The following is a 12,625-nucleotide window of genomic DNA, read 5'->3' as shown; positions in this document are numbered from 1 at the left end:
TGGTCTGCAAAGTACAAAGGTTGAGTAAGGGGATGCAGTTAAAAGGGTTATAGTAGTGTAGTGTTGTCTGATTACATGCTAAAGTTGCACATATTGATCATTTGAGACTACAAATCTTTACCCATTCATTCTTTCTTCATAGTTGGGCAATTTATAATGCAGGATACTAGTGCTGATTTTAATTGAAGACACCACAACTAAATTGAATAAAAGGTTTTTGTATAACATTCCAACAGGCAGTTATAGATTAGGGATTTTTTTTGTATCAGAAATTTTCTAAAATATCAGGTTTCACTGTGGGAAAAGGGATAATGTTAGTAAAAGTCCATACAGCAGCTCCAATTTGGATACTGGATAAAGCCAGCTTTAAAATTCTTTGACATTTTTCACTTTAAAGTAATCAGAAAATATTGATGAGCACGAAGTTTTAGCATGTTTTCAGAAAAGAGAGAAAATATCCAGTGAGCAGCAGTTCTCTGGGTGAAAATGCCTTACTGATGTAAGAGGAGAACAGCCAGACTGAGTTGAGTGGAAGGCAAGAGTAACTCAAAAAAAACACTAGTTACAAAGTACAACACAGCAAACCTTGAAGCAGATGGAAAAGAAACACACCAGGTGCCACTCCTGTCAGCTAAGAACAGGAAACTGTTACTATTATTATTATTATCTTGACATTTCTTTAAGTAGTCTTTAGGAATAGTTCTCTGTTTGGAGGACATTCAAAGCTCTTCTTTGGATGTTTGTTGGCTTTTGTTCTGTTCTCTGTCAAGATGATCTCACACTGGTTCAGTAATGTTGGGGTCTGAACTCTTGGGAGGCCAATCCATGACTGATACTGTTCCATTGTGTGGTTTTCTAACACTGTATTGGCAGAAAAATTAAGCTGTTGCCAATCAGATGCTCTCTCAATGGTTTTGCACGGTGGATAAAAATCTGATGATACTTTTCTCTGTTCGTTATTTCGTCAATTTTAACAAGATCTCCGACACCAGTAGCTGAAATGGCCCCAAGCAAATTTTACTGCTCAGACATGCAGCTACATGTTTGCAGTTTAACTGAGAAAAAAATATTTCATGTTTCTACAAGATCGGGTGCTGTTCAGCATTCAGGAAGACTGTTCATGTCCTTGGCTTTGGACTAAAGTACGATCAACTAGTAACAAACAGAACTCATTATACACTGCATGTTATTTGTAGCTGTTTTAACCTGTTATTTTTAGTGGTATAAGTTGTGCTGTTGGGATCAAGATAATCTAACAGTGATCAGTAGTTACTTGAAAATTTCTCCAACCTCTTAAAGTCATAAATATCAGGTTTGGATATCAGCCTTTCTTTACCTGGAAACACTAATGTTTGCTGAAGAAAAATGCTGAGTAACTCTAACCTAGCGCCACACACAGATACACAGGTTTCACTTTTTATTTCCAAGTACACGATTATGCTGCAGTGTTCAAAAATCATGCACCTTGTTCATGGAGCCCAAATTAAGTTCAAAGGATCCCATAGAAATACAGGTTTTGCTTATAATAAAACCTCCATTGTTTCTTGACTTCATAACCTACTTTAGTTATCTTGCTGTATGCCTGTTATCAATGCCACTATTTACTAAAACTGAAAAACAACTTTAGACACATTCCTCACGTATAGTTGAAAGCTCTTAAAAATACACAAAAACAGACTGAAATTACCGTCTGTGAGAGTATTTTAGAGTATTTTAAGAAAAGCTGTTTCACCAAAACAATTTAAACTGTATTGGTTACTTTATGTGATTGTTTGTTTGATTTCTAAAAATTCACGATTATTTGATAGTTGTAAACTGTCCTACAGCAGAGACCAACTATTCTACAGTTGTGGTCAGAAGTTTGCATACACTCATCGAGGGCATGAACGTCATGGTAATTTGGGGCTTTTAATGATTTCTTCCCACCGTTCTTTTTCCAAGTTGCAATGATTGTACAGCATATGTCAAGCAAGGCCAATTCAGAAGCCTAATATTAGCCTGCTTTATCTGTTCATAAACCAGTGTTGATGTGTTTTGCATCATTGTCCTGTTGGAACACCCAACTGTGTCCACGTTTCAACCATATAGTTGCTGATCAGAGGTGGAGTTGAAGAATTTGAAGGTAGTCCACTGTCTTCATTATTTGATCCACTTTGTGCAATGTACCAGTACCACTAGCAGCAAAACAGCCCCAGGAGCATGACGCTACCTCCACCGTGCTTGACAGCTGGTACCGTGTTTTAAGTTTTGAAAGCATCAGCTTTACTTCTCCAAACCATAACTCTTGTCATTGTGGCTAAATAGCTCAATCTTTGTCTTGTCTGACCATTTGGCTTGTTCATGTGAGCAGCTGCAAATTTCAGTTGAGCTTGTAGGTGACACTTTTGGAAGGGGGCTTCATCCTTGGTCAGCACCCTCTCACTCTATAGCGATGTAAAACTTAATTCATTTTGGACGGTGATGCTACAATTCTCTTTCTTAGATCTTCACTGAGTTTGTTAGAATTTCCCATTGTTCTCAGGTTGATCAATCCAATAAGTTCTGTCAAACAAATTCTTTTTATGCTGGCAAAGAGAAATTGCCAGTTGTAGTCTATCATGGTCAGTAATAGGAAGTTCATTGGCCTTGTTAAGTTAAAAGACACTGAAGATTTCAGTGAATATATGTACTGTATATATTTGAGGGTGTATGTATACTTCTCATCCAATATAAAACTCCCAAATACACGTAAACGTCTAAACCCAATTCTTGTTTTTAAAAGTCATTAAAGACTTTGTACAATCATTCCATCCTGGAAAAGAAACAGTTCAAAGAAATCATTAAAATCACAAATTTACCACAACATTTATGCCCATAATGAGTATAAGTAAACATCTGACCATAACTGAATAATGACTCTTTTAAACTCTGATATATATATATATATATATGTATATATATATATATATATATATATATATATATATATATATATATATATATATATATATATACACACATACATATGTGTGTGTGTGTGTGTATATATAGATATATAGATATGTGTATATAGATATATATCTATATGTAGATATAGATACACATGTATGTATGTGTGTGTGTGTGTGTGTAAAGTATGTATGTATGTATATTTATACTTTACTGTACTTTATTCATGATTTAACGTCTTTACAAATCTGTAATAAACCACAAAGTATAAAGAATAATTTCTCAGGGCCAGTTAGGAAGGTCACTCATGTTTATAACCCTCATGACAGATTGCTTTTGAATTTCACCTTGGCTTATGTTTGCGTATTACACCGACAGCTGGCATGTGCATGTGTTTCACATACATATACACATTTGTTACCCAGCATCCAACTGAGTAGTGTTAGACATGGATATCACTGCCAAGCCTGAACAAAGTAGCATTAATTGTCCCGTTATCTGCAAGCCTCCCTGGCAAGGTCTGCCAGGCAGGGCCGTGACCCTGTAGAGACACTAGGCATGTCTGATTATATGCAGCTGAGGGCTGATAAGAGATACATTTATTAGCTGTTGCTGTTCACTTATAAACAATGACTCTACGGTTCAAAGATGTAGCCTGTACCACAGAGAATGGGGCTTTATTCTTTGTGCACATTTTCAGTGTTTTATATAAACAGATAAAACGTCTGTGATTTTGAAAGAAGCAGAGTGAATATTTGCAAACTAAAAATCGAGCTGAAATAGATGGCTCCCCTACGTGGGATCCATTCAGCGTTTCAGTGCACAGAAAACAACAATTTGCAAAATGCGGTGCTGTGACTGGTGCAAATTTCTCGTCATGACATGAGATGCTGCCGCCCGGACCTGTAGGAAAGTAGCTGGCGCAGCAGTCCAACAGTGTTGAGTCAACGCTGCATCTGGGAGGCTGAGAGAGGAGAGGAGGCAGCGGCATCTCTGCTCTGCTGTGGCGAGACAGAGGAGATGACATAGCGACTGGACCAGCTACAGTCACTCTGACACCTGTACCCGACTGCGCCATTGTCTTTTGTCATCTGTTTAATTAGATACCGCTATTTCTGTCGCATGCTTCCCACCGATGCCCTCGGTGAGCTGCTCTCATACAGATTTTGATCTAAGTTGAGGCACGCTAGCGCTAGCTCGCTGCTGCTACCCTTCAACATTGAAGTGGTCACATAAACATGCGGATCATCGAGGCGGAGACCCCCGGGATACCTCTAAACAGGACACGACTTTCGACTGGCCGCTGACCGGACTTCGCAGAGTCGCCGTGTAAATGTTGCATAACAATTTCTTCCTCTATTCTAGACATGTGTAAACTCCAATCCGCTAGCCACGGTTAGCGCTTAACGGGGTCGGTTAGCTGCGCTGCTACTGCTAAGTGCTACAAACAAATAACAAGCTAACGAAACAGTTTAACGGCACCGTGTCTTGTCCATGAATTAGCGAGAAAACACAGACGGGGACACACTTGACTATTAGTACTCATGTGGGGGTGCTAGTATCTTTCTAACTGTTGTTGTGGATTGATGGATGGTATCGGTTGCCAAGCCAGTGGTGACTAAACTGCTACAGCTAGCGCTAGCTAGCGTTTGTACTCATTGTTAGCGGGCGGTTGAGGGGTGCAGACAGTTGCTGTTGCCTGCCGCGGGATGGCATATAATGTTGGCTATATCGTTTTGTACACTGAGCATACATGCATACTGGCTGACCCAGTTTTTGTCTTATTAGGACTTGGGAGACGAAAACGACAAAGCCCGCTAACTCGCCTTGCCATTCTGCCGCTAGTTAGCTTAACTAGCTGTTAAATTTGGAGAGAAAACCTAAGTTCGCGTTTGCTCAGGAACAAGTAAATTTGACACGTGGTCTCCTTGAGTCTGCATCCCGTCAGAGCTTGGGCCAATTTAAAAATTAAAGGTTCACTGACTAGACTAGGCTGGGTCGCCAATGTTGTCAGCATAGCTTATTTGTATGTGAATCCAAAGCGTAACCTGTATCTGGTTATCCAGACAGGTTAACCTCGGCTAGCGGAGCTGTGAGCAGCAGTAGCATCACATGCAATGTCAATATTTTCGACGTTTGGGATTTTAAAAATAGCGCAATGCGTATTTTGCTAATGGACTTCAACTTTTAATGAGTCAGCTCCTCGACTATGTGCAAACTGCAAAAACCGCATGGTAATACCACATGGTTGCCCTAGGAATAAAGAGGAAATTGAATAAGGCGTAAAGCGTCATATAGGTAAAACGGCATGTTGCACAAAGGCGTCTGCTCATTGACATCCTACCCCCGTGTAGTCTCTCAGGCTCAGCCTTCAGTGCAGTGCACCCTTCTCTTACCTGAATCTTAGCTGCTCTTTGGCCTTTCAGTAGAAAAATCTATTCCTACCAATGTTAGTCTAGAATAGTGTTTGCGACATGTTTACACCAGGGAATTGTAGTGAGATCAGTATGAGCCCTCATTCACTCTGTCATGTCTCGTGTTTTTCAGAGAGGGGAAAGAGCGACGGATCTCAAGGACCAGATTGCCTGCTGAACTTTTTGCCTCAACGACAGATCGCCAGGGACCATGCTGGCCATCCTAGCTGCTGGCTCTATTTTCTTTCCAGGCCTTTTCCTGCTGTCCAAACAATGCCTGAAGACCATTCCAGGACTGAGATGGAGCGAAGGGGACGCAGTGATTGTATCAGCTAGGTTAGCCCCTCTGAAATGCTTTTGAATTGCTGTGTTGTCTTAATTGCAGTAGATGTAGAAATGCCATCTAGAAACTCGACCCTCACTCTGTTTACCTTTTATGCCAACAGCACGCCCTCTAAAATTATAGCAAAGTGGTGCTTTTACTGCAGTGCGATCAAGGTTGTTTTAGACTAAACCTCTTATTTTTTTTTTTTTTTTTGCATAACAAGCGTGTCAGATTAATGTGGAAGCTATTATGTTTTTACAGGTACTTTGAGCTGTGTTATTTTGCACATAAAGCCGCACATTTTTAACATGTGTTAACTAGACAGTGAATGCTTGTCATTTCAGGTTGGTGTCCTCAATTCAGGCAGTCATGGCTTCCTCAGCAGGCTACATCATTGCCTCTTCCTGTGAAGACATCATTGAGGACCAGTAAGTCTATGAATACATTACTGGAATATATTCTGTCACATTTGATCAGAATTTAATATCATGATTGGTCATTTCCAGGTCTGTGTCTGGACTATGTAAAGGCTCTCTGGTTTTCATGTTCTACATACAGATGAGGACAGAGTTATTAATCCCTCTATCAAAATGCCCCTTAAAAAAATATTTTTTAAGTGTTGGTGAATCTTTGGTGAATCTCTCAAGCCCCTCCAGATGCAAGGTCTTATAGCATGGACCTTGGTGTTCAGTTTGCCCTTCAGATTTTTAGTGGGATTAAAGTAATGGCTCTGTGCAAGCAGCGTTCATTTAGTTCTTTACCAGGGCAATATATGTTTTGGGTGATTGTCATTTTGGAAGACAAAGAGACGACCCAGACCCAGGTTTACTGTTGAATGCATGAAGTTTTCTTTCAAAATCTTCCCATATCATTCGCCAGATATCAAATATCATCTTTATGATTCCTTCCACCTCAAGGACATCCTCAGTTCCAGATGCACTGAAGGAGCCCCACAACATAATACTCCCTCCACCGTGTTTTGATGTATGGATTGTGTTCTTTGGGGTGTATGCCCCTCCCTTCTTTCGCTAAACATAAGCAGCATTTCTGTGGCCAAAGAGCTCTAGTTTTGTCTCATCTGAGCCAAAGAATTGCCAGGTCATCATTAACATACTTCAGTCTGGCTTGAATGATTCTCTTCTGCAGAAATTTAGTTTTTCTTGATATGAACCTCACAGTCCGTTCCTGTGCAGGGTTCCAGTGATTGTCTTCTTTGAGACTACAATCCATCTCATGCTTTGTGAGAATCAGCAATTGTTTTTCTTTTGTTTTTGACATAATACTTTTTCAAGTGACAGCTCAAATCCTTGCCGAAAATTTTCTTTATGTTTTTGGTGGGTTTTTCCAGTTAGTCTTTTCATTGCAACAAGCTTTGTTATATTAAGGGTTGTCATAGTTTGTATAGCAAATTGCACTTAGCTCCAACTTGGCAGGCAAGCGCAGTATTAATGAAGTTGTGTTCTGACTGTTAGTGAAGCTGTGTCCCTCCTGTTACATTTCCAGGCACTGGCTCACGAGCAGTTACATCATGTTCGCCGTTCCCTACTTTGTGTACGACATCTACGCCATGTTCATGTGCTACTGGTACAAGCTCCGGGTCAAAGGGCACGAGGAGGCCTCGGCGGCACCCCAGCACATGAGCTCGGCGCTGACCAGCTACTTGCGTCGCGAGTTCCTCATGGTGCTGCACCATGTTGTCATGGTCACCGTCTGCTTCCCCGTCTCTGTGGTAACTGTCATACATTGCTCTTTCTGTTGAGCACAGATCTGAGTGAAGCAAGAAAAGTATAGCAGTGAATTATCTACCCACACTCAGGTATTTTAGTCTTGTGAAAAGGTACAGTGTACTTGTGGCAGAAGTGTTTCATGTTTTATTCCCAAAGCAAAACTTACTGTGTAGCACAAAAAGGAATTAAAAGTCCAATTTAATAATCGTTGTCTCATAAAGCAATTTATATGGTGTATATTGTATTTAATGTACTGTTAAGTCAAGGAAAAATAGCCCAATGCCAAATAAGAACCTGATAATTCTCTGATTCTTCTTCTCTCATTTATAAACAAAATAAACTAAGCAGTACCTTTTCCAGGTTTTAACACTATGCCCTTGTTTGAATAGATTTAAAGTTATTCACTGTTCTGCAGCGTGTTCACTGTTCAGCTTCTAGAGACATTAAAAAGCCGTCCACTGACAGAGTAGCAATTAAGTCTTCAAACTATTTCAGTTGACTAGCTAAACGTTCACTTCCAGAGAAGGGGTATTTTTATTGCAGATATACTAACAAGTCCACAAAGGAACAAAACAGTCTAGACAAATAATCAGCCTCATTTTCCCTCTCTCCCTAGTTTTGGCGACAAGGAAAGGGCGATTATTTCCAGGGCATAATGTTCATGGCTGAGCTCAGCACTCCGTCTGTCTGCTTAGGAAAAATACTCATCCAGGTAAGCATCTGAGTTCAGCCTGTAGGAAGATTGAAGTGCATTTTGATTTAGATTTTTTTTGCATGTGCATGTGTCACACTAAAGTTCTCCTGCACTCTCTACTGTTTTTTTTTTCCTTCTCCCTTTTTTAATTCATCGGAGAGTATATTTCCAGCCATTCCCAGCATGCAGCTTGTTCATGCCCAGCGGCTCCTGTCAGCTGCGTCTTACATGAACAGCTCTGTCAGAAACATCAGTCTTTAATTGGTAACACAGTCCGCTGCTGGAGTTGCACGTCCCCCCGTATTTGTTTTTAGGTCTGTGTGTGTCTGCTTGTCAGCTGTTTGTCTCTGAATATAGCCCCTAGATTTACACTGGATGTTCAGCAGATACACTATCTGCATGTCCTTCTACCCTTTATCACTTAGCACCCTGGCTCTCCCATTCACAGTGCACATGGCAGTTTGATAAACAGCAAAAGCTGTGTCCTTATAGACCTCCCTGCTTAAAGAAATAGAAAAAAACCCCAATGTAATACAAAAGGGTTCTTATTGATGGGATGCCATGTAATTCTAGCATGTGAGATTAGTGAATGGGCACGAGGAAAACCCTCTTAGGCAGATGTGTGTTTGTGCTCTGTGTTATCTCACGAAAACAGGTTCAAGATAAAGCTTTAAGCTAATGAGGGTGTAAAAAGGGGCTGCTGCTGCATCTCCCTGCCCTCCCACCCTTCTTGTAGGAATCAACCAGTGTCCAGCCAGCAGCATCACACTGTGCTTTCCACGTCGTCTTGTTTAGATAGCATTAACAAATATAACAATATTAGAATTAACAGTATTACAGTCAAAGATTAACATCGGCGGCTTTCACCAAACTGTTACCGCTTGCTTTTCTTTCTCCCTCTCTCTTTTTATTCCCGCTCTCAGTACAAACAGCAGCACACTCTCCTGCACAAAGTGAATGGGGCTCTTATGCTGATCACTTTTTTCATCTGTCGAGTCCTACTCTTCCCTTACCTCTACTACGTCTACGGAAGGTATGTCTTTCTTTCCATCTCTGTTCCGCTGTCTGGCTGAACTTGGGTCAGTGACTTGCACAGCCACTCGAAAGGTTTGTGAGCGCACGTTTTACAACCTTGCAATTTTTTTTGTCTCCTCCCCTGTTTTGGGTCCAGGTATGCATCCATTCCCTTCCACATGGTTCCGCTGACGGTGCCCTGGCACTGTAACCTCGGTGCTGCTCTGCTCATGGCGCCCCAGCTCTACTGGTTCTCCCTCATTTGCAGGGGCGCCCTGCGACTGTTCACGGGCACCTCCCGTTCGCAGAGGCCGCACCCGACCGCCGCCGCCGCTAAGGAGCTCCAGAGGGATGGCAACGCTCTGCCCCAGCCCGCCAACGGCTACAGCACGCTCCCCACAGAGCCCGAGCTGGCCACGCACTGAGAGGAGCGCTGTGGAGGGGAGGCCGGGGGCGGGGGAGGGAAAGAAGGCGAATGTACCAATGAGTATGTAAAGGAAGGAACGCTGCAAGGGGGAAAGCGAGACTTGAAACAAGCTGAGACGGTGGCCTCAGATTGTGCTGAAGTGCTTGTAGCCAGCAAAACAGTTAAACGCTTCAGCGGCTAGCCTTCAAGTACTTCAGCCTCTTAGTTTGTAGGAAACAAAAAGGAAGTGTTGGCACGCTCAGTATTTAAAATGTCTTCGGGCACTGTGACAGACAGACAGGAACATGCACTGACTAGAGAGGAAGTTGCCTGGATGTACAGCAAGCATAGGTGGCCGTTTCCCCTCACGTAGATCAAATTCAGTCCTCTCTGCCTCATGGAAGAGCAGGAAAATAGGAATGTATTATATTGTATGTTAGTATGTTTGCTGTAGATGGAAGGCCTAATTCAGTTTAGTAATGAAGAAGACCTTCAAAAAAGAAAAAAAAAATCCCAGCTAAACAGTATTTTGACTTGTTAGTGTTTATTATCTGTATCCTCTATGTAGTCACTGTCACTCTAACAAAAATGTAACCGACCTGCAGACTGACTCATCTTTAGAACGGAGATAATCTCATACGACTGTATTCTGCTGCCTTATCCCTCCCTCCTGCTCCTCCCCCCCGATTCTTTGCTGTTTCTTTATGTTTTTGTTTTTTTTAAATATTATTATTTTTTACTCTCGAGAAAGAAGGAAGAGGCTTTCCCTCGGACAGAAAAATGTGATGGTTGTACATAGCAGATGTTTTAAAAAAGAAGAAAAAAAAAAGTCATTCCATGTCAGTATTAGGTCAGTGTTTATTTATTTTCTTAGGCTTTATCCCAGTTCTGCATCCGACATTTTTGACAGTTCAACGTTAAGACGGAAACATTTCACAGTCTTACAGCTTAGTGAACGCAAACTACCCTCAGATATTTCCACAGTGGTCCTTGTTTCAGTGTAGATAAAGATTGTGTAGATTCCTTTTCATCACTATTTTTTTTTTTTTGCATACAAGATGGTTACTTTTAATTGTTTGGTGTTGTACAACAGCACCAGTTACTTTGCAGGAATATTTCACAAAGGGATCTGTGATGTTTGAGTGTTTCTAGCTCTGTTGGGGGTGTCGTAATGTCAAAGTTTGAAGGGGAACAACAAAGACAAGGAAGCACATTTGTTACTTTTTTTTTTTCACTGTTAAGTCTGTGAGTTAAGCCTTTCAGCCCTGTATGAAATGTTCCAATCATTTGAGCCACTGGTTCTATGAACCTTCTTTGAACAAACAAGCTTGTTTTGTATGATTTTATGTTTGTTTTAAGTAGCTACACTTTTCTGGAAATGGGTCAAGGAAACAAAACGGGAAAAAAACAAAACAAAACTCAGACAGCTTAAAAACCATCAAAGACAGGGAAGTGTGTGCCAAAGCATCTGGAGAGCCATGGGCATGTTGAACAAAGAATATCCATTCCCCTGTTCCATGACTTCATAAGGTACTGCTTCTTGACAATACTCAAAACATTTCAACTGATGTACTGTATATTCCACGAAATGCTTGTTATTTATTTGTAAGTATTTATTATTTATTTATTTATTTGGTTTGTGGTTTTGAATGCATATTTATGCATACATATTATACTCTATGCTTCTGAGCCTTATGTGAAGGCTGTATTGTTACTCAATCTTAGCTAAAATATACTTCTCTGTCCTGAACCTGTCTCGACTCTCTTTTTTTTATTTATTTTTAAGCTTTTAGTATTTTTTAAAATCAGACTGATTGTGTAGCTCCGTCACTAGGTAGACATGAGCCAGTAGAGGGCGCCAGAATCAGTGAAGTTGTGTGATTTTACATGTTAAGCTTTGAAAAGTTTATTCATTGTCACCACTGCAGCTCTGTAGTTACAGGGGTTTTTTTTTTACCCCCTGAAGGCCTACTCAGAGTAACCCTTGAAGCTGTTTTCTGAACTGATATTTGAGGCCTGTTTATAAAACAAAATGACTGGGTTTGCATCAGATGTTAGTGAGGGTGGTCTCTGCCTGTGCAGCTACCCTTGGAAAAAACAAACAACTGTTGTAATCAAGTGTCTTATTTTCTCAAATAAACTGAGGTATCAAAACTCGTGATTGAGAGTACAGGGGAGGCCATCAAATGTCATCATTATGGGGGAAAGAGTTAAAAACAAACCAAAATTATTAATGAGACCACATGAAGCAGATTTATGCATTTTTCTTTAAATTCTACGCCCTAATAACATCTATAATATTACAAATGTGTTGCAATGTGAGTTTAGTGGATTAGATGCTCAAAGTTGGAGTTTAATCAATATAGTAGTCATATAGTAGTTCAATCACATCTGGACTGTTTGATTTAAAGTGCAGACTTGCAGCTTTAATGCAAACATTTTGCATTAAAGGTTTAGGAATTGCAACCATTTTTCTACAAACTTCCTCATTTTCAGAGGCTCAGACATAATTTTGACGGCCAGATGAGGCGTGTTCTCATGTTATTTCATGACAAATGTTTAAGTGAGAGATGTCGAGTTGATTCCAAGTGCTGAACCTGCATTTGGAGACTGTTCCATGGAACTGGCGGTGTGAGCTCCAAAAATGAACGTGTATCAAAATATGGGAAGAGAAATGTATGAAGAAGAAAAGGAACAGCTTAGCATGTCTGCTAATTGAACCTGGTCTCTGGTGATGATGTGACTGCTGATAGGAGTAGAAGGATGATTTGTGAAGTGTACAGCGCTGTACTCTGCTCACATTCAGCTAAATACTCCAAAAATGATGGGTGCAAATTGATAATGACCCAAAGCAAACTGCAAAACCAACCCAAGAGTTTGATTTCAACACAAAAGAGCATGCTTTGGAGTTTGGTAAGACAAAACTGATGACAAACAGACAAGCAAACAAGCAACTGAAGGCGGCTGCAGGGAGGACACACAGCATTCGATGATGTCCATGAGTTGTAGACTTCAGGACGTCATTGACTGCAAACGATTTTCATCAACTACTAAAAATAGTCTTTATGTTTAAAGTTATATTAGTTTGCTCAATTACTTTTGAAAATGGGGCCTGTG

General features: G+C 40.6%; 1 protein-coding gene across 5 annotated transcripts; it reads left to right on the top strand.

Moving 5' to 3' along the window:
* The first annotated feature begins 3,761 nt into the window (after positions 1-3,761).
* Positions 3,762-11,258, top strand: tlcd3bb (TLC domain containing 3Bb). 5 transcript variants are annotated; one of them, XM_003458725.5, is made up of 7 exons: positions 3,762-3,989; positions 5,476-5,678; positions 6,012-6,095; positions 7,171-7,396; positions 8,011-8,106; positions 9,012-9,121; positions 9,260-11,258. In XM_003458725.5, exons 2-7 carry the CDS (start codon positions 5,554-5,556, stop codon positions 9,525-9,527), a joined length of 909 nt encoding a protein of 302 aa, XP_003458773.1. In that variant the 5' UTR covers positions 3,762-3,989; positions 5,476-5,553; the 3' UTR covers positions 9,528-11,258. The 5 variants fall into 5 exon arrangements, with proteins under 5 accessions (XP_003458773.1, XP_005463915.1, XP_005463916.1 ...); XM_005463858.4 differs by having other exon boundaries at positions 3,763-4,072; XM_005463859.4 differs by having other exon boundaries at positions 3,765-4,257.
* The last annotated feature ends 1,367 nt before the right edge of the window (positions 11,259-12,625 follow it).

The sequence above is a fragment of the Oreochromis niloticus genome, linkage group LG8 (assembly GCF_001858045.2).
Source record: "Oreochromis niloticus isolate F11D_XX linkage group LG8, O_niloticus_UMD_NMBU, whole genome shotgun sequence".
NCBI classification, from domain to species: Eukaryota; Metazoa; Chordata; class Actinopteri; order Cichliformes; family Cichlidae; genus Oreochromis; species Oreochromis niloticus.
This window is presented reverse-complemented; position numbering and strand designations above follow the sequence as displayed.

Coding starts and splice junctions, on each gene's coding strand:
- tlcd3bb (XM_003458725.5), top strand. CDS start 5,554: ATGCTGGCCATCCTAGCTGCTGGCTCTATTTTCTTTCCAGGCCTTTTC. Junction 8,107..9,011: donor TAGGAAAAATACTCATCCAG/GTAAGCATCTGA, acceptor TCCCGCTCTCAG/TACAAACAGCAGCACACTCT. Junction 9,122..9,259: donor CTCTACTACGTCTACGGAAG/GTATGTCTTTCT, acceptor TTTTGGGTCCAG/GTATGCATCCATTCCCTTCC.